Source organism: Berghia stephanieae, chromosome 10 (assembly GCF_034508935.2).
Source record: "Berghia stephanieae isolate SIO BIC M18660-M18661 chromosome 10, UCSD_Bste_1.3, whole genome shotgun sequence".
Classification (NCBI taxonomy): domain Eukaryota; kingdom Metazoa; phylum Mollusca; class Gastropoda; order Nudibranchia; family Aeolidiidae; genus Berghia; species Berghia stephanieae.
In genome coordinates this window covers 18,234,473-18,257,423 of record NC_088369.1, presented here as the reverse complement: position 1 = coordinate 18,257,423, position 22,951 = coordinate 18,234,473, and the positions used below count along the sequence as shown (strand labels likewise).

At 34.5% G+C, this 22,951-nt stretch overlaps 1 protein-coding gene across 9 annotated transcripts in view; it reads left to right on the top strand.

The window, feature by feature from the left end:
• Nucleotides 1-22,951, top strand: part of LOC144980752 (sodium/hydrogen exchanger 7-like) — a 55,567-nt gene that overhangs the window by 1,166 nt on the left and 31,450 nt on the right. For 8 of the 9 annotated variants that reach the window (XM_078928515.1, XM_078928512.1, XM_078928506.1 and 5 more), the window contains exons 2-13: nt 314-537; nt 4,304-4,381; nt 4,720-4,796; nt 6,445-6,542; nt 6,934-7,039; nt 8,167-8,302; nt 9,963-10,068; nt 10,616-10,704; nt 13,793-13,906; nt 15,581-15,692; nt 16,656-16,809; nt 18,312-18,372. In XM_078928515.1, coding sequence (XP_078784641.1) covers nt 314-537; nt 4,304-4,381; nt 4,720-4,796; nt 6,445-6,542; nt 6,934-7,039; nt 8,167-8,302; nt 9,963-10,068; nt 10,616-10,704; nt 13,793-13,906; nt 15,581-15,692; nt 16,656-16,809; nt 18,312-18,372 — 1,355 coding nt within the window. Of the gene's footprint in view, nt 1-313; nt 538-4,303; nt 4,382-4,719; nt 4,797-6,444; nt 6,543-6,933; nt 7,040-8,166; nt 8,303-9,962; nt 10,069-10,615; nt 10,705-13,792; nt 13,907-15,580; nt 15,693-16,655; nt 16,810-18,311; nt 18,373-20,690; nt 21,171-22,951 lie in introns of those variants that run through there. The other variant, XM_078928514.1, reaches the window with a different exon arrangement.

Below are 22,951 nucleotides of genomic sequence, written 5' to 3'. Positions count from 1 at the left end.
TTATTTGTGACCATTCGTCTCAAAATGGTATTATGTCGGGGTGTTCAAGATGTGATATCAAGTTAATTTAAATAGGCTAAACTGATCACAAGAATTAAATTTTAGTTTTTGTTGTTCTAAAATACTTGTAATCTTTTTCCTCAATGAATCATATGAACTCAACCCGAGGCTGATGTATTTGGCTATAAATTCAATTTTCAGCATCTTAGTCATTCCAACATAATACTGTTTTGAGACGAGGGGTCACATTTAAATTTAAAGATCAAATTATCCATATTTTTAATTAATTATTCATTGTTGTTTCCTATACCAGGTCTGATTATCGGGGCCATCATCCGTTATTCCAGTCCAGTGAAACACATTCCAAAAACACAGGCTATCCTCGTAGGGAACACGTCCTATTATTCACCGGATCCACCCGATTACGTCACCCTTTTCCTCAACCGTTCCAACGTGTCCAAAGTACAGGACAAAGTCATATACTCGCTGAAAGGAGCCGTTGTCGGACCTTTGCAAGAGCCTCCTTTGGAGAGGGCGGTATGATTTGAATAAATATGTGAATATGTATGAGTATGAGTATGTAAAACATGTCAGCAGATCCATTCTGCTCAATGTGTTTCATAATTTCCCAAAGCTAGAGGTGCCTAAATGAGCCAGTAAAATGGAGAGAAAAATAAAGTGAGTAGATGTGACTCATATATAAGGGAACAACACAAAACAAACAACGTTTCGGCCCTTGGCCTTCGTCAGAAGACAAAAAATACAAATACAAATATGTAAATTTGCGTTTGTTTTGTGTTGTTCCCTTATATATGAGTCACTTCTACTCACTTTATTTTTCTCTCCATTCATAATTTCTCCCAACATGCCTTGTTGAGTCAAAAAAAAAAAAGAAAAATATATATATATTATGAAATGCACCCATTTTACCTTGAGCTTTTATATAGCGCAATATCCGCTTAATGTGCTCAAAGCGCTTTACATGGGGTCTCTGACCAACAGTAACATGTAACATGTAGAACGAGACATGACGCTTGTTAGGCGATATTACAATTTTTTATGACAGAGGCAGTGCTGTTAACGGCCAGATACTCATTTTAACCTGAGTACAGTGAGAGAATGTGAGTAAAGAGCTTTTTCCAAGGACTGAACTATGCGCTGAGCGAGGCTCGAACTCAGGACCTTCTGATCCCAAAGCAAGTGTCATACCACAAAACCACATAGCCTAACATGAAAGGTGCCCATTTTGTCCCTGCAACTATACAATAGGGAATGAGATTAGCGGAAGAGTAGCATCCCTTGATTGGACGTCACCCATAGTCTGTGATGTCACTGGCGGAAAAGTTATTAGAGAGAGAACGTCATGTTGGTTGTGCGCATGTGTCTCTCGTCCTCGCGGAAGCGAGCCTCGCAATAATTTCTCTTTAAAATATAATTCTAAATGCCCGTTTAAAAAAATTTGGAATTCGCCTATATGTCCACTCTGACAGAAAGGAAATCAAATAAATAAAGAAAGAAAGAATAAAGAATTTTACTGAATCATTTGCGGCCAAAGAATTGACTCATCACCTGTTTCCGAGAGCTTTATTTAACTTCCCAACGCCCCAAATTACGATCAATTCATTCAATATAATTTACTCCTCCCCACTCCACGCTCTCCTGCAATTTCCTTCTATGTCGCTCAAAACTGCTTTCTTTACATGGAGCGGCCAATCAGCTTTTTACAATTGCCCATTTCCAATTGGCTTCTGAATAAGGACGATTCTAATTTCAATTGTCCACCAGTCGGTCATCAGCAAAGTCAAGAAGCTCCACCTACTCAAATCACACATACCCACGAATATGATAGGCCTTGTAGACCAGTCACTGGTCTTTGATGTTACACAACCATCCGCCAGCTTTGATCACATCGCTTTTGATGATGTCACTCAATATCTATTTTCTTCTCTCAACCCCGTTGACTGTACCATGAGTCAACATAAAAGAATATCGCGATGAGGTGCGAATCGTGAAGATGGAATGACGTAGCTGTGTCTCTCGGAAACAGGTCAATTCTTTGGCCGGAAATGATTCAGTAAAATTCTTTATTCTTTCTTTCTTTCTTTATTTTATTTCCTGTCTGTCAGAGTGGACATATAGACGAATTCCAAATTTTTAAAAACGGGCATTTAGAATGGTATTTTAAAGAGAAATTATTGCGTTTTACCAAAATTATCAGGCGTTTAGGTGATAGCCACTATATTATTTTCATGAAAATGATCATTATCATCATCACACGATATCATATATCATCATCATCATCATCATCATCATCATCATCCATCATCATCATCATCATCATCATCATCCTCATCATCATCTCATCTATTATTATTATTATCATTATTATTATATTATTATTATTATATATTATTATTATTATATTATTATTATTATTATTATATTATTATATATTATTTTATATTATTATTTTATTATTTTTATTTTATTTAGGTTGGGTGATAGCCATATTTTCATGAAAAGATCATTATCCATCATCTCAACATCACATCAATATTATCTCCATTCTATCATCACTTATATTATTTCATTATAATATTTATTTATATTATTAATTATTATTTATTATTTTTGTTGTTGTGTTGTTGTTGTTATTATTATCATTTATAATTATATATATGTTTGTTGTTATTTATAAGTTAGATCTATACAAACGTCAAAGGAATGCATATAATATATATTTTCCTAAGAATTGTTAATTGCCATTACTAAAACCAGTTCGTTTTGATCATTTGATCAACAAACCCCTACATGCGGTGATTACGCATTTTTTTTATTGCTGTCAAAAAAGGATATGGCTGTACAGGTGAGCGGATATCTCAACAATGCTTCATTACAAAACAACTTTGATTACATATTTCTACTCTGTGAATATTGATGATTATTGCAGTATTTCTCATTTATTTGTATAAACTCAGATAACTATGTAATTTTTGATTATATCTTTTGAAGTTATTAAAATTTCTGATCCATTTTCATAGTTCTTTCCTATAAAATCTTATCCCAAATCTACTAAAATTATATCAAATAAAAGTATGTAAATCACTTGTTATGACTCTAAAATATCTTATTGCAACATCTAATAGCATCTTTACTACGCTACTTTGAACTTGAGAAAAAAATCATCAAAATAGGAAAAATTGCTCATTCTCCCTTTCGGCACAGGCCGTGACTCGCCATATGTTATGAACTAGCGTCCGGCAAAATTTACCTGTCGAACTAAAGTAATTGTTATCTCCAATTTGCTCAATTTGGACAACAGGTGATTCCTGTTGACATCAGATGTTTGTTTTCCTATCTCTATCTATTCCTATTGACATCATCCGATGTTTGTTTATTTCTCTATTCCATCATCATCCGTTTGTTATCTCTATCAATCTATTGACATCATCAGAATTGTTTATCTATCCTTCTATTGACTCATCGAGTTTATCTCTATCAATTCCTATTGACATCATCAGATTTTTGTTTATCTCTATCTATTCCTATTGACATCATCAGATATTTGTTATTCTATATTCTTTGCTCATCAGATATTGTTTATTCTATCTATATTGACATCATCAGATTTTTGTTTATCTCTATCTTCTATTGACACATCATATTGTTTATCTTACTATTCCTATTGACATCATCAATTTGTTATTAGATTCCTTTGACATCATATATTTTGAAGGATTATCTAAATTCCTTCATGGAATCTTGACATTTAACGAAGCCACATGGAAGGGAAGGGCATGATTATTATTATATTATTAATATTTATTTATATTATTATTATATTATTATATTTATTATTATTATATTTTATGTATTATTATTATATATTATTATTATTATTATTATTATTATTATTATTATTATTATTATTATTATTATTATTATTTATTATTATTCTTATTTATTTATTATTTTTATTATGTTATTATTATTATTATTGTTATTATTATTATTTTATTATTATTATTATTATTATTATTATATTATTATTATTATTATTATTATTATTATTATTATTATTATATTATTATTATTATTATTCATTTTTTTATTTATTTAGTATTATATTATTATTATTATTACTAATTATTATTATTATTATTATTATTATTATTATTATATTATTATTATTATTATTATTATTATTATTATTATTATTATTATTATTATCATCATCATTATTATTTTTATAGAATTAAAGAATGAATTTATTCACCTCCCAACTTTCCCTTCTGTCACGCAGGTGACGTTTTCACCGGAGCTATTCTTCAATGTCCTGCTGCCAGTGATCATCTTTGAGGCTGGATATAGTATGAAGAAGGTAAGCGAATTCAGGGCTGCCAACTGTACGCATTTTTTAATGCTTTTTTCTCCTTTGTAAGAGTGGATACTTTTTTTTTTCTGTCAGATTGTACTTTTGTTTTCAAATTTTAACATTTTTTTTGTTGTCTCTCATTAGGTTTACTTGGTAGTCTCCTTGCTTCCTGCACTATATAATTTTGACAGTTTTCTAATTATTATTATTTATTGTTATTATTATTATTATTATTGTTATTATATATTATTATTAATTATTATTATTATTATTATTATTATTATTATTTTTTATTATTACTATTATTATTATTATTAACAATATTCTATATTTTTTTCATGCAGAGACATTTCTTCAAGAACTTGGGTGCGATCTTGATGTATGCTCTGGTGGGGACAACTATCTCCTGTATGGTTGTTGGGTTAGTATTATATTTCATTCTCATCATGTCTGGGGTTTTTACATTGCCTCACCATGTCCAATTGTACCAAAGATTTTGTAGGTGCTTGGGGAGGGGGGGGGGGGGGGGGGGGGGGGGGTTGTTTGACCAATTGAATTGATCAGACTGTAAACGTCTAAGGTTACACATAGTGTTGTGTGTTGGTGCGTTAGATCCATCTGGCGGATGGTGTGGGTTTTTTAAAATATAATCATAGCATCACTAATAGCCTTTTTTTAAGAGATGATATTTTATTTCCTTGTAAATCATTTCTCTGTTATGTGCTATATAATCTCACATTCTCTCACCATATTCAGGTGTAAATTGAGTACCTGGCTGTTAACAGCATTGTCTCTGTCCCAAAAAATTGTAATATCGCCCAACAGGCGTCATGTCTCGTTCTATGTGTTGCTGTTGGCCTGGGACCCTTTGTAAAGCGCTTTGAGCATGCTTAGTGGATATTGTGCTATGTAAAAACTAAATTTAAAAAACAACTCAATAATAAATGTACACAATTATATTGATCAATATGCCTTTTTTTTCTTCTCTTCCGTATTGATTTCACAGTAATGTTTTTGTTTGCATCTGTCATTTAGAGAATGATTGCTATCAAAAGATGGAATTCATCGTATAAAATAATAATAATAATAATAATAATAATAATAATGCTGAAAACTTATATAGCGCTATAACTCCCAAGACACCAGACTCTAAGCGCATAAATTACAAATTGCTTTGGCTGCAACATATTCATTCACACACACACACACACACACACACACACACACACACACACACACACACACACACACACACACACACACACAACACACACACACAACACAGACACAACACAAACTAGACCTATCTTGCTTCTCATATCATCTACTAAAATCGAAACAGATATGTTTTAAGCGAACGTTTTCTTTAATAGGCAAAGATTCTTTTTCATGAATGCTCTGTGGTAAGGCGTTCCAAACAGATCATTTTGTAATCAAAGTACAATTATATTGATAAGCTTTAATCTTTGGTATCGTTAAATAAATCTCTCTGGGTGGGGTTCCTGACCTCCCACAGTGGGCAGGGAGGTACATACTGTGTCTTCTATCCCCCTATATCTGTTTTCCAACATGCTTTCTGTCTTTGTCTTGGAATGAGATTACTTGGTTTTGTCCTGGCCCTGGCCGGAGTCCTGGCTGGGAGGGAAACAGTCAAATGCATAGTTATTGTTTTGGGAGATGATAATATTTTCCTTGTAAATCATCTCTCTGTGTTATGTATTATTATATTTGTTATTTTTGTATTATGCATTTGAGTGTATTCCTCTTTGTTGGATTTTTTTGCTTGTGCCCGGATGAGACTTATAGGTGATCTCAAAGTAAGTACACTGGTGGTATGCTCTTGGAATCTTCATCTGATCCCTATTTGTTCCCAGTTCCCCTTTGTCTTACTTTCTCTTGGGTGCTTTAATTGTAATTCTAGAACTTTTCACTATCCCATTTTCTTCCTTTTTACTGGCGCTGGTATAACCTAAATGTGTTGCAAGCGCCCTAAAGCCCTTAAAAACAAACAAACAAACAAACAAATAAATCTCTTGTTTATTGACAAAATTGCTTTCTTGTTCCAACAGAGGCATTGTGTACGGTGTTGTTTCATTGACCAGTACTATCAAGATTTCTCTCAATGATTGCTTTGTCTTCGGAGCCATTATTTCAGCTACTGATCCAGGTACCTTGAAGATGCTATTATTTATATTTGTCATCATCATCATTATCATAGATATTGTCATCATTATCATCATCATCATCATTGTCATTGTCATAGATATTGTCATCATCATCATCATTATTAATAAAATAATAATCATCATCATCATCATCATCATCATCACTACCACCTTCATCACCACCATCATCATCATCATTATTATTATAATTATCGTCATCATCATCATCACCATCACCACCACCATCATCACCAACACCACCACCACCACCATCATCACCACTACCACCAGTATCATCACCATCACCACCACCACCACCACCACCATCATCATCATCATTATGACGACTACAAAACCATCCCAGTAATGTCCTGTCACCATTCCAATGTACAGTGACGGTCCTGGCATTGTTCACCGATCTCCACGTGGATGTCGATCTGTACGCCCTGGTGTTTGGTGAAAGTGTCCTCAATGACGCTGTGGCCATTGTCCTCTCAGAGTAAGCTCCCTTCTTACTAATAACCAGACCTGTCTACTATTACTAAAAAAATTGTAGAATTACGAAATTCTGGCTCCAATTGGATTCAATAGTCTGATGTCACGTCGCCCAGCAATGGCGAGCAGCGTGGTTCATTGGTACTTTTTATTCTTCATGCTGGCTAGAAATTTTCATATTAATGTGATCAGAATGTATCGAAGTCAAGACATGATCATATTTATAATATTTTTCACCTCTGTATACACTTTTATGCTCGTCGGAGAAATATTTCATAAGGGCGTCTGCTATTGTTCCGATAGTTTAGAGCCAGTTGCTAAGTTATTATGCGTCATTACTAGGGAAGTGACGTCACGACTGTTGAAGCGTATTTCAAACCTTCATAAGCATCTCTAAGTCATTAAAACTTGTTGAAAATGAAAGTTGATGTCAGACTACATCATTTAGAGGATTTTGAAGTGTCATTTAATCCTTGTGGGGGTAAATTGTTGATTTTAAAAGTTAACAATGGCGACTACTATTTTTATCTGCTTAAAATTACGATTTTTTAAATTGTCAAGTTGGCAGGTCTGCTGATAACTAACCATTGTATTGTATCTCTCCTTGTCCAATTGTATTGGGGTCCTGATAGCTCAATTGATAGAGCACTCGCTTCACACACAAATGGACTGAGATCGATCCCGGGTGCCGTTGAGCTTATTTTCTAACATATTAGGCGATATTACATTTTTTTTTTATGACAGAAACAACGCTGTCAATGGCCAGGTACTCATTTTACACCTGAGTATTGTGTGAGAATGTGAGTAAAGAGCCTTTTTCAAAGGACTCAACTATGTGCCGAGCGAGGCTTGAACCCAGAACCTTCTGATCTGAAAGCGAGTGTCATACCACAGGACCACATAGCCGCACTAGATGCAATTTCCCACTCTGCAGAAGTTAGCTTGAGTATCAATGATAGTTAATCATCTCAATTTCTCTAAAAGTGGGAGTTAGTGCAGTAAAACGGCAAATTGTTCGAAATTTTCTTCATTTTTTCACTTTTGTCATCATCAGCACTGTCATATGTTTTATTCTATGATATCTTTTGTACATTGTTCACTTCCATATCTGTCCATTTCATTTTTTTTTAGATCCGTGGAAACGTATGGTCAATTGTCTGCGGACGCCTTCAGTGCAGAAGCTTTCTTCAAATCTCTTGGGAAATTCATCGGAGTCTTTGGAGGATCCTTCTTCATTGGGTCTGTCATGGGGGCTGTCACAGCTGTGGTATGTTGGAATTGGTATTCTGTACTTAATATAAGACAAGAGCATACCATTATCTCAGACTACCTACTTGAAAATGAAAAAATAATTTGTAGTTTTTACGTTACCTTTATGGGTCAACAATTAACCCTCATGAGGAATAAACATTAGCTCAGACCTTCCCTATTGACAATGAAAAAAATTTAGTAGTTTTTAAGTTACCTTTATGGGTCAACAATTAACCCTCATGAGGAATAAACATTAGCTCAGACCTTCCCTATTGAAAATGAAAAAAATTTAGTAGTTTTTAAGTTACCTTTATGGGTCAACAATTAACCCTCATGAGGAATAAACATTAGCTCAGACCTTCCCTATTGACAATGAAAAAATTTAGTAGTTTTTAAGTTACCTTTATGGGTCAACAATTAACCCTCATGAGGAATAAACATTAGCTCAGACCTTCCCTATTGAAAATGAAAAAAATTTAGTAGTTTTTAAGTTACCTTTATGAGTCAACAATTAACCCTCATGAGGAAAAACATTCGCTCAGACCTACCTACTTGAAAATGAAAAAAAAACTAGTAGTTTTTAAAGAGTTATCTTTTTGGGTCAACAATTAACCCTCATGAGGATTAAATAAAGCTTCAAAATCCATTAAATTTTGTAGTCTTGTACCAAACTTTCATTTTCACTAAGTTTTAATGACTTTGAGATGCTTGTAAATTTCTGAAGTTGGAGCCAAAATTGGCTTATGGAGGGTCTTATATAAATTTATTGTAAATTATTTTCTACAATGAATAATGAAAATTCAGGTGAGGTACTTAAAGTTCAAATTAAGCTTGTTAAAAACCTTTTCCCAAGCAGAGTGACGCTATCAGATACGCCCTCCCTTACCCGTTAGGAAGCTAGAAATTTATTCAAAGTTTGAGAAGCAGTTATGTAGATATTTTTAGAGCAAAACTTCACACCATCCCCTACCACACAGAAGTCACATCTTTCTTCAATTACGAAACTGTTGTGTCAACGTCAGACTCATTTAGAGAAGACTCTGTTCTATATTTTTCTTTGTTTGGGATAATTCCAGCATAGTATTAAAATAATTTTTGCTAAAAAAAGTGCTTTCCATATAACTTAAAAACACTGATTCTTTGAGAAAAGATCCACTTCAGAAAAGAAAAATATGACGATAAGTACAATATACGATTCTTTCATCTCTTTGTATTGATTAAACAAGTTATTTTTTTTGTGCCCAATAACACAATGAAATTGTGAGTATGTGTTATTGCACAATAAAAATATAACGAGTTTAATAAATACAAAGAAATGAAAGAATACGTTTATTCCACCCCTACAAGTAAGATTATTAGTCATTTTGTAACCAAATCGTATTATATTAGTACTTCTATTCACCATAATTTGTATCTTTCTCCTTCTGCTTCAATGACAATTTGACCCAAAACTAAAAATGTTGGATTTATATTCATTCGCACCAAAAGATTATTTATAATCACCAATCAGCTGTCTTTTACACCCAATTTCACACCAATAAAATGTGCGAAAATATTATGCAATTGTTGAATAAAATGCTTTCAAAGCATTATTCAACAATTACGTATTGACTAAGAAATGATAGGGTTTTTTCCAATGAGAGGGCTGGAATAATATGCTATATCCCCCCCCCCAGTTGACAAAGTTCACCCGAGTTCAGGACTTCCCTACCCTGGAGACGGCCCTCTTCTTCCTCATGTCTTACAGCACCTTCCAGGCGGCCGAGGCAGCTGATCTGACTGGTTTGTATATTCTTTATAGTCTCTTTTGTATTTTAAAATAGATAACAATAGTTGAATGAAATAAAAAGTAATATATAAAAATATATATTATAATAAATATAATATATATATATATATATATATACACACAAAGTGGCCAGTGGTTAAGGCATTGCACCAGAAGGTCCAGGGTTCAAGCCCCGCTTCAGGCACTTTCGTTTTTTTCTTTGAGCAAGATTATTAACCTCTTATTTGCTCACTTGGACAACATGAGTGATTCCTGTTGACATCAGACATCTTGTTTCATGAATTATCTATATTCCTTCATGGCGAAGATATTGTATGATGTCGTCTTAACAAAGGAAAAATGAGAAAATTAATTTTTTTAAAACCCCAATAAAACACAAGATAAAACAAAAAAAATATTAGAAAAGTCATTTTTTTTTGTTTGTTTGTTTACAGTGCTGATTTACAGAGATTTTATCAATTTAGACAGCTGTCTGTTGTTACTATGTGAAAACCCCTTTAAATCTTTACATCTCTCTCCCACTTATTGTGTCTTTCACAGGCATTGTGGCTGTCTTGTTTTGTGGAATTACCCAAGCACATTACACGTACAACAATCTGTCTGCGGAATCAAAACTATGGACTAAACAGGTATTGTTATATTGGGCGTCTCTTCATGGTGAGGGACAGATGGAAAGTTTGCATTTTGATACAAGGAATGGATGGACATTTATATTGCACATTTCCAGAATAGAAATAATTATAATGATAATAATGATGATAATGATAATAATAATAATAATAATGATAATAATAATAATAATAATAATAATAATAATAATAATAATAATAATAATAATAATAATAATAATAATAATAATGGTGTAGATTTATAGTGCACCAAACATCCCTTCATCTGGAGGTCTCTGGGCGCATAACAAAGATTCAGCCCTAACACAGTAACACGAACAACGCTAATTATATACATAATCAAAAGAAAGCCTGTTTGAATCAAAATGTCTTCAATCAACGCTTGAATTCCTCTAGTGAAGATGATGAACATATTTCATATGTTAAATTTGCTTCCATTTGGCCACAGGGTCCATATATCTGAACATTATCTGTTTATATGGTATGAAACAAAAATTAGCAATTACTTGCTACCCCTATGTAAGAGGCTAGTCTATTGCAAGGTATTCACTGTCAGATCAAACAGACTTACCTACCCAATCACTTCTGGGTGGACATACCTGAAGGTGCCTAGGAAGCCATCTTGAAACATTCGATATCTCATACACTTGAACTATCTGAAAGGGAAAAATCCATTTTTTTGGTATGACACTCGCTTTCAGATCGGAAGGTCCTGGGTTTGAGCCTCGCTCTCTGCGCATAGTTGAGTCCTTGGAAAAGACTCTTTACTCACTTTCTCTTGCCGTACTCAGGTGTAAAAGGAGTACCTGGCCGTTCACTGCGTGGCATTTCCCCTTCTGAGCGGTATTTCAGTGCTAGGTCAACCTGACCCCACTAATGGGTGGAACAGGTAGCGGTCAGTAGGAATCTGTGATGCCACTGATGGTAATTAATTGTTGCAATATTTCATGGTATTGCTCAGTTGCTAACACAAATATGAAAATTGTTCCCTCACCACAAGCAAAGCAAAGGTTTCTTTCATCATATGCCATGGTTTATAATAATGTATCCTCTTAAGGCTGCTCATAAGAGAGGTGTCAATTTAGTGGTTTTTGAGCTATCAATGAAATTAATTTATTGTAATTTGCATATCAATATTTTAATTCCCAGCGGCAGAAAATGATTGAAACAAGCATCAATATAAAGTAAAAATGATGATCTTGACACATGCCAAGTTTTGTTGTCCGGGCAGTAAAACCTTAAAAGATATGAATTTTTTAGTGTAAATTTCTTATTTGGCATGACTTGGTGAGATCCTTATTTTCTCTCACATAGTATTCCATGCCATGAATTATGTCCAATATCAGTTTAGGAATAAAATATAAACCATTAGACGAAAATAATATTAATATTATTTTTTAAGCATTTAACTTAAATATTATGAGTTTTGGGCACATTTGAAAGCCAACGTTTTAATGGCTTGATAACTTTTTTTCTATACTTAAATCCCTTACGATTCAAGTCAAAATTATATTTTTTTTATGACCGTTAGGCATTATAGTTTGAAGATGTATACGGTACTGCTTTTGTGTGGTTGTCTCAGGAAATGCCGACTTTATAGTGTCATATAGGTGTCAATGTTTAGGGTATTCTTGCATGTTGTAATATAATGTAAGTTCAAGTTCTCCTTTTGTGCACAAGTGAATGTGTTAACTTTTTATAGACTGAAGCGTCCAGATATATATGGCAGTGATTTCCCAAAAATTAAATGATCTTGCTGTGGTATGCCTGTGGTGTTATACTGATTTGACTCCGGTTGTTATTCAATTGTTTTATCTCTAAATTTGACTGACTGGAGTTCAATGGTATATCAGATGACTTTATAAGACAATGACTAAATGTGTTTTCTTGGAGGAAAGGAGATGATTCTATATAACCTATATGGATAGTGTGTTCGTTTTGAATGTAGTTGGTCAATAAGGAAAAAAGGTTACTACTTGGAATAAACTATATGCCCTCATCATTTTGAATCCTCTATTGTCCACATACTATGTCCGTCTGTTTGAGCAAATCATTTAATTTAACAGTACCAGTGCTTAGTGTTAGTTGTAATTGATGATTGATACTGCAATATTTGTAGTATGTCCAGTAACCTTGTTGGGTGATTGATTTTTTTCTTGTAAAGAAGTCATAGTTCATAGGCAGATTGATAGTAAATTGAGATATTGAAATATACACAATATTAGTTTTTAGTCTTTACTGGTCAATAAAATATTATCTTTATGAGTTATTTTACCACATAAAGACATGAATCATATCAGTTTACTGTTATGATCAACACAACTGTTTGAGAGGAACGGAATTGGTAAAAAACAATACACAGAACTTACAAAACCATGAATAAATCAAGAAAATCAACTGCCAATATGATAATATTGCACAGGAACATAGATGCATATATGTTTTTTTGATATTTATCAAAATTCTTGAGATACTGCCGCTGAGTTTTGAATAACAATTTTTTTATTTAAGTGCACCATAATTTACAAGCACTTAAAATTAGATCAACAATTTGTGATATTCAAAGAAAAGTATTAACCACAAGAATGTCAAATCTTCACTGATGTATAGAAAGACAACTGATTTTTCAAATCAAAATAATAAAGTGAAAGAGTCTGTTATTGTTTCCCGCTATACAACATATTATAAACCATAAATATCCATAATTGCCCCATTGGACACGCACTGCCTGATACCAGTTGAACTCCAATGACCTCATGCAGGTAGCGAGCAGGGAGGGTTATTGGTCCCTTGGGAGTTCCAACTGAAATAGTGCTGATTCCACGCAGTGCGTTAACAGCGTTGTCTTTGTCCTACATGTTAAATGTTGCTGTTGACCAGGGACCCCTTGTAAAGAGCTTTGAGTGGATATAAAGCTCAATTTATTATTTATTATTTGTTACAAAATTGAATTTGGAGTGTTTTTGTTTTTTTAATTTTTAAAAATATGAGTAAATATCAAGCGTCCCTTTATTTTGTAGAATGTAATATTTTGGGTAATTTTCCATCAGTTTTAACACGTTTTTCTCCTTCCATCGTCACATTGTAGGTTTTTGCTTTGATGAATTTCCTGGCTGAAAACTTTGTGTTCCTCTATATCGGCGTCTCCGTCTTCACATTTGAACCGCATCGATGGGACCCCAAATTCATTTTTGCTGCTTTCGTATCCTTTTTGGATCTTTATTATTCATTTATTTATTTTTTTTTTTTGTTTGTTTGGTTAAAATAGACCTCGTAATGTTAAAATATTGCTGTTCATTATTTTATTTATTTATTTTAAAAAATTAATAGCTCATGATTAAGGGTCATGCATTTATTATTTGTTACAGTGAATGACGTAATCAGGTGCATAGTGAAAAATGTTTGAACTGAGATATTGCCAAGTTTAGTTAAAGATCAATTTTGATCAAAAATGAGTTCTTGTCATAAATGATTAAATCAACCCCTTTTGTACATCTTCGGGAAATATCAAAGCTTAATTTCATTTCTAAAGATTTTTTACAGCTAGTCAAGTGGAAAAAGTATGAAATTTGAGAAAAGTTGCTGGATACCTTTCGCATACATCTGACCATAACATCATGAAAAATCACCCGATTTACTTCAAATAAAGATTAAAATGCTCTGGAGAGCATATCCTTTCAGAAAATGGAAAAAAAAATGCAAATCCAAAATTTTCACCTTCCGACTGATTATGTCATGCACTGACACATTTTCAAAAACTCATGTACATTCTGATCAAATACTTTTTTTACAGTCCTGCAGCTTGGTACTGTTTGGCTATGTGATCTATTGGTATGACACTCGCTTTTGGATCGAAAGGTCCTGGGTTCGAGCCTCGCTCGGCGCATAGTTGAGTCCTTGGAAAAGACTCTTTACTCACATTCTCTCACCGTACTCAGGTGTAAATTGAGTACCTGGCTGTTAACAGTGTTGTCTTTGTCCGAAAAATTATAATATTGCCTAACAGGCGGCATGTCCCGTCCTACTTGTTAAATGTTGCTGTTCACTAGGGACCCCTTGTAAAGCGCTTTGAGCACGTTTAGGGATATTTCGCTGTATAGAAGCTCATTTAAAAAAATTTTTTTTACTGTTTGGAAAAGAGAGGATTCATTCAATAGTAGTCGTTAAGAGCCATTAGGCCCATGGAGCCGGAGTTTATCCTGGTTTCAACAGTGTGAAACGGACAATAGCAATTGTTTGCTACCCTTTGGATAGGAAGATGCTAGTCTATCGCAAAGTACTATCCACCAAATCTAACAGACTCAGCTACCCATTCACTGTTGGGTGGACAGGGGGGGGGGGGGGGGGGGGGGGGGGGGGGGGGGGGGGGGGGGGGGGGGGGGGGGGGGGGGGGGTCAGAAAAAAAAATCTCGACTGCACCCAGGATAGAACAAGGTCCCTTTGTGTGTGAAGCGAGTGCTCTACCAATTGAGCTATTGGGACCCCCAACATTTGAAAAAAAAAAAAAAAAAAAAATTCAGCTAAACTTGAGCTTATATTTAGCGAAATATGCTTTAGACATGGTCAAAGCGCTTTACAATGGTGGTGAAACAGCAACACTGAACATGTAGGATGAGACATGACACCTGTTAGGAGAGAATGTGACTCAAAAGCCTTTTCCAAGGACTCAACTATGGGCCGCTCAGAGAGAGAGAGAGAGAGACTCAAACCCAAGACCTTCTGATCCGATTGTGAGTGTCATACCTCAAGACCGCATAGCGTCACACATACATTACTGCTATTTTAATCATTTGAACAGCGAAATGATAATGAAATGTTGACAATCCGATTGGACCGTGAAGAAATTTATGTATCTTCCTTAATCCAAATCGTGCAGCTCGCCATCATTGTAGGTCGATTTCTCAACATCTACCCGCTATCATTTTTACTTAATCTTGGAAGAAGTAACAAAATCCGAGCAAACTTTCAACACATGATGATGTTTTCAGGTATGTCTCAAGTGTATTTTACTTATATTGACATGGATTTGTATTGGTCATTCAGTTTATAAAACATACACACTTACACATATACACACAAATACATAAACACACACGCACACACAACATCAACAACAACATATATATTACATCTTTTATCATGAAATTCACAAAATAAGAAAAATTTATAAAAAGCAAAACATAAACAAAAAAAAACCCAGCAAAACAAAACGAAAGAGAAAAAAATGTATTGAATGAGAAATACTTTGATTGATCATTTTTGTATTGCTCACAGCTTTTGTTGAAAAATATATTATTCCACGCCTCCTATTGGAAACCCCTATCATTTCCTAGTAAATGCGTAATAGTTGGATAAAGTGTTGAACGCGTTGAATAAACTAATTATTCAACAATTACAGAATATTTTCACTCATTTAATTGGTGTGAAATATGGTGTAAAAGACAGCTGATTGGCAATTATAAATGATCTTTTGGTGCACATGAACACAAATCCAACGTTTTTATTTTTTGGGTCAAATTATCATTCATGCAGATGACCCCCCCTTCCCCCCCCCCCCCCCCCCCCCCCCCGATTACTCTAGGCCTTAACTCTCTTGAGTTCATATGCATGGAAAATCGAACATATTTCTCCTTACCAACCATAGGACAATGGTCCCATTCGTTACGATGCAACCAACAGTTTTATCATTCTCATTTCTTTTGTACATCACAAAATTTTAGAATACATATATAAATAACTAAACTAAATGAAAACTATCATAATTCTATTTTACTACAAAGATTGTCTATTGAATTCTGGCACTTTCTTACTCACTTCATTTCTTGTTATTATCAACATAAGTGCCCGCTCCACTCACTTTTCTGATACAAAGGATTTGATAAACAAGGTTAACAGTAACAGAAGCCAAAATTTCAGTGCTCTTTTTTTTATTTTCTTCTTTCCAAACGAAGGGCTTCGAGGAGCTGTGGCCTTTGCCTTGTCCATCCGAGACACGGATACAGAAGGCCGCCAGCTCATGGCCTCCACCACAATGGTCATCGTACTGGCCACTGTCATTATATGTGGGGCCTTCACCACCCCCATGCTGCAATGGTTACAGATACGGTAAGGAGAACGAACATGTGTACAGATTAATATGCCAAGTGATGCTAAGCTGCTGCTAGAAGCTGTGCAGTGTGAAAAGTAATGAATGAAACTGGTTATAACAGTTTCGAAAAAGGAACAAAATACCTAGCTAGGAATGTTTCAAGCTCAAAACCCCTTCTTCAACAAACAATAAAAACATTTGTACAGCACTTAAAATTCAGACTGACGGCAGAGAACTATTTAGCACGGCTTCCGTTTGTCTCTCTGCTGCCTGTCTAGATATTTAGAGATGTATTCATGCTTTTATTGTTTTTATTATTGGCTGAAGGAGGGTTTTGAGCTCGATACATTCTGTGTTTGATATTTTATTACTTTTCGAAGCTGTTATATATTTATTTTTGTTTATTCCTTTTTACAGTCCATGGCCTTTAGCAGCTTAGTATCCCTTGACTTGTGTTCAAAACGACCAATGATATTACAGTCCAATGGACTCGCACAATTTCCTTGGAACATGTCAGAATCAAACATTTTCATTGAATATTTCATATCATCGGCTCAAACAAATTTAAATTGAAGGTCAAGGTAAGCAGTCATTTATCGAAAAATTAAATGACTTCTGACCTTCACCTTTTAAATTGATTTTCCGTACTCTGCACCAAACGGAAGTTGTATTTAATTAATGACTTCTGACCTTCACCTTCTAAATTGATTTTCCGTACTCTGCACCAAACGGAAGTTGAATTTAATTAATGATTTCTGACCTTCACCTTTTAAAATAATTTTTCATGCTCCACACAGAACTGTACATTTATTGACTCAGGTCACCGTAACTTTTTATGTCACTTAAATAATAAAAAACAAAAGGGCGTATTTACTTTTCTTATATTTCATGTTTACTGACTTTAACGATGGTTATATAGGAAATTGTACATGTGGATTGTTATAATACAGTTTTTGACCAATATAGAATATGTCGTAACCTCAGAGATTAGTAATCCCAAGATCGGGGTCATCCAAAACAGACCTGGAGGAGAAGCCTTCACCAAGATTTGAGCATCTCCAATCTTACCTGGAGGGAGGCAAAGGTCTGTGCCAAGGACAGAAGAAGATGGAAGTGTGCTGTTGAGGCCCTTTGCTCTGCCAGGAGTCAAGATCGGGCTTATCCTTCAGTCCAAAAATCCAGTAAAGGTCCAAGACTGTATATTATAGACATGATGCTTCATTGATTGGCAATTTATGAGTGATCCTGTCTGAAAATTAGTAATTTGCATATTTTTGTGAGTTGGAACTGAAGTGAAATGGCAGTGCTGTTTTTTTTTAGTCTCTTTGGAAATCCGTCAAAATGCAGCGAAAATTTGGTCGGAATTTTTTCAACTTTGGTGTGAATTTTTAGTGGTGGACTTTGATGGACACCCTGTTGTACTATCTATCATGTTTTGAAAAAATACTTAAAAAAACAAAAACAAAAATAAACCTTTCTATAATACTTTTTCAAATGTTTTTTATTTTTAATTTCCCAGAGTGGGAGTGGATGACAACGAAATGGAGTTACACAATATGGCGGGAGATTCCATGAGAAATGTGAGTCCCTACCAACTGTCTTCTTATGTTACTCACTAAATACAATAATATATACCCTGACCATCTCCTTCTCCACCAGATTACAACCCATTATATTCCCCTTGTACACCTTAATACCCTCATGATATATAGATTAACGACTCTTTGGAACAGTTGGCCGCTATGCCACACGAAATAAATCATTACTCGTTTATATATTTTTATTTTATTATTTTATATCATAAACAGACAGAAAAGAGGGAATAGAATACAAAAAAAATTCACACAATGTAATAATGATTACGTTCCATCATTTTGATAAAGTTGCTCTTATATAATAATAATCTTTGTAAATGGGTGGCATTCTGTTTTTTTGTTTTTTAGCTCGTTCTCTTTATAATATGCCAAGTCTCACATAAACTACAGTTTTTTTTGTAGCTCTAATGCTCATTTTTGAACTTGTGATATTCGACGATGGAGCCTTCCTTGACTGGACAGCCCTTTCTTTTTCCTCCAATATGACAGATAGAATGAGTTTATGGAATGTCAGTCAACAAAGGTTAAAAATTGTCCCTGAATACTAATTATCTCATAAGAGCTCCCCTTCTCCAACCCCCCCATATTAATTAAGAAAAAAAGACTCATCTCTACTATATAAGTGGTTGCGAACTTTACAACTGTTTTTTTTTTCCCTTTCTAACAGTCAAAATGTGACATGCTGCCTCAAAATGGTATTATATTGGAATGGCTTAGATGCTAGAAAGGCAGTAAATAGTCATAGGTTTTATAAACGTTAATCTCTGTGTTAGTTAGGATATCGTTTTGTCATGGGATAAAAAATAAAATTGCACATTTCTCGTAATTGTAACTTTTTAGCATTCGGTTACTCCAGTTGTAATACCAGTTTGAGGCAGATGGTCACAAATTGCTGTTTGTGGATTTGTCATCCATGCAGCGATGCGGACAAACACGCCATGTATGGATATAGGTCACTGGTATAACTGTGGCTTCCTTAATGCTTGTCTTTCAGCTCGTAGCAGGGGCTTTCTACATGCCGTGATCCAGACCTCCCTACCACTAAGAAAAATCTGTAGGACTACGACTTGTAGGATCCAACCTGAGGACCAAATAAATAGTTTTTAATTCAGTAAAACTTCTTGAACACGAAGTTCTGGTGCCAGAGCGAGTATATCAAGGAAATAAGCTCTTTCAGAGCATTTGGCCACACTGTGCAGCCAGAGCAGAATCTGTTCTACTGGCCAATGGTCGTACAGTGCGGCCAGTCTTGAAAGGCAAAAAGAATACTGTAATCCAATCCTGCTTTCTACAAAAGTACTATAAACTGACCCAATGGTATCATTTCTTTAATCAATCCGAACATTCAGTTGGCCCTAGGGGGATGTTTTAATTGAGATTTTGCGCTGAATTCGAATGTCGCTTTGTCTTAGCTTGTCATTCTCATGATGCCTCAATTAGGTGTCAGCCATTTTGTGACGGAAATGCACTGAAAGAGCACTGAAAGAGTTAAAGCATTATTTTCAAGTAATTAGGAAACGTTGGTGATTTTTACGGGTGTTTCTAATTCCTACTATGTCATTTCAGCTGAAAACTGTGAACTTTTCCTATTTCAAGTTGGCTTGTCTGCTTGATTCGTTCACCTGCTTGACTTGAGGCAATTTATTGAGCGCATAAAAAAAAAAAAATTAACGGATGAACTTGTTGTTCTTTTAGCTATAAAATATATATATAGATATATATATCTTGTGTTGAATGCATTTCTAGTCATGTAGAGTCTGAAAAAATATTTGCAAAAGAAATAATAGCTTGTATTCGGATGGGATGAATTAAATAGTGTGCTTGTTTACCTTTACCATTGGCAATGAGTAACTTGTTTGTTTTGTAAAATATCAAAAATGTTTACATAGATTTAAATCAGAGGACATTTAGTTAAAAATCTTTTTCATTTCAGTTCAGGCAAGCTGCCCGCTGCGTCAATGTTAAGAAATAATGTTTATGTTATAGTCTGCATAATAAACATTCTCTTTGGTTAAACATTTGCTTGTGATGAACATTTTACATTGATATCCGTTTTTTATTCTAAGTAAAAACAAACAAAAGAAAAACGCAGTCTTTAATTATTAACTCTCTTTGTCAATATTAGGATATAAATTCGTTATAACAGGCACCGTTTAGTGTAATAGTTTAAACATTTGCGTATGATGAACATTTTACAGTGATGTCCATTTTTGTTCATACAATATTTTTTTTTAAAATTAAAAAATAATAATATAAAAATGATTAAAAACCAAATATGGCAACCCCCTACCAACTACCACCAGGCCATGGCCAATCAGAGACAATACAGCACAATGACGACGTCGCACGGATCGGTCAGTCCTTCCTCGTTGGTAAATACTCCCCCTCGGATGTCTGGAATGCCTCGTACTGCTGCTACTTCTGCTGCCTCTGCTGCTGCTGCTGCTGCCTGTACATCCACTACTGCTTCTACTACTACCACCACCACCACGTTTGTGGCCGGTGTTTCCTCCTCGTTACAGGTTATACTACTGGCTGTCACTGGTGTTTTGGCATTGTCTCCTTCCTGTTTCCTGTCTGTTGTCTGGCTTATCTCCATCATCATCATCATCATCATCATCATTTTCTGTCTGTTTTCATTTTCTGCTACATCGTGGGAGCCTCAAACAGTCTGTGAATTAAAATACACAATTTTACAGTTAATCAAATGGCCAAAATGGATGTAGAAAGAAAACAGTCAATAAAGTTTCACATTACTAAAAATCCAGATCAATGACAGAGAAGGATTCAATACATTCTGTCTGTACCAAAGCCGTACTGTCGAATATTTCTCTGTCTTCCATCTGTTTTTTTTTTTTAGTAATGTGTTTATGTTTTTATCATTTTTTTTTGTAGGCTGAAGAAGGGTTTTGAGCCCAAAACGATCTGTGTTTGGTCTTTGTGCGGCTATGTAGTTTAGTGGTATGACACTCAGCTTTCGGATCGGAAGGTCCTGGGTTTGAGCCTTGCTCGGCACATAGTTAAGTCCTTGGAAAAGGCTCTTTACTCACATTCTCATTCACCGTACTCGGGTGTAAAATGAGCACCTGGCCGTTAACAGCGTTGTCTTGTCTTTGCTGGAAAAAAATTGTAATATCGCCTAATAGGTGTCATGTCTCGTTCTACATGTTATGTGTTACTGTTGGTCAGGGACCCTTTGTAAAGCGCTATGAGCACGTTTAGTGGATATTGCGCTCTATAAAAGCTCAAGTTTAAAAAAAAAAAAATGAAGCTGTTGTATTCATTTTTGTTTCTTACTTGGTGAGGAATCGGACGATTTTCCTGTAGTTGGTTACAGGCAGGTTAACCCACTCCTTAACAACCATTGGAAAATCGTCACATTCGTTACGATGCAACCACCGATTTTATCATTCTGATTTCTTTTGTACATCACAAAATTTAAAGAACCGTTTTGTTGCTATAGTTATAAAAAAACTTGGCACTGTGTTGTAGAATTCACTTGCAGAATAATATTATGTATAAAATGTACTCGTGTCCTTTCTGTTTGGGTAAGAAAATTATTTTTTTTTGTGTTGGGTGGGTGTGAAGATTCGAGGATAATTCTAAAAGTGGCTGGTAAGGAGAGAGTTAATCAGATGTATTAAATTGGATTGTTTGAGGCTCCTCTGTTCCATTCTTGGTGTCTAGTGCATGTCAATTCGATGCATGAATTCGGTTTTCCTCAGTGATTAATTTGATTTTCATGAGTTGTTGACATTACCGGTGTTACTAAGACTGCATTATGGTGTTGGGCCGTTAATTTTAGAGGCTGTTTGGTGAATGTTTATCAACGAATAAAAACTCATCTTTTGGTTAAATTTAAGGGATTATTTTTTTTTTTTGGAGGCACAAATACACTGTAGTATGGTTTTGATATTTTCATTTTAAAAAATTATATATATATATATATATACACACACACACAACAAGTAGATACTTTTTTGTTGTAAGGTAACTGTTTGTTGTTTTTTCTATTCCCACCATACCACAGGGTTCAAATCCGTCTTTTTGTCTTTCACATGTTTTTTGATTATTCAGTGTATTTTTTAATCATATGTTGTTTTTGTAATTTCTATGTGTAAAATCTTAGTATCTGTTCCTCGTCTTTTTTCTTCCCACCTTTGTGTTGTTCCAAGCGTGTAAAGTAAAATATTTCTCACCAAAATTAGAAAATTAGCATATGTTTTTTTCTCTGCTGTGTTTGACAGCATTTTAGCCCATTTCAACTTTGGAGTCAAAATGTTGAGGAAATAAATACCGATGGAGAGATTAATTTTCTCTCATGGCTAATCAGATACAATACAGCACAATGACGATGCACGGATCCGTCAGTTATTGAAGGTTCTGTCTCAAATAGTTTTGTCGCAGACAGTGATAAGATAGATTTTTGGAGAAGGCATTGCAATTACACCCAAAAGACTCAGGTTTGAACCCTGCTGTCAGCATCAAATGTTTTCCTTGCACAAGAAACTGAACCATTATTACTCCATTTGCGATGTTACTTCTGCAGCTGTCACCTGGGTTA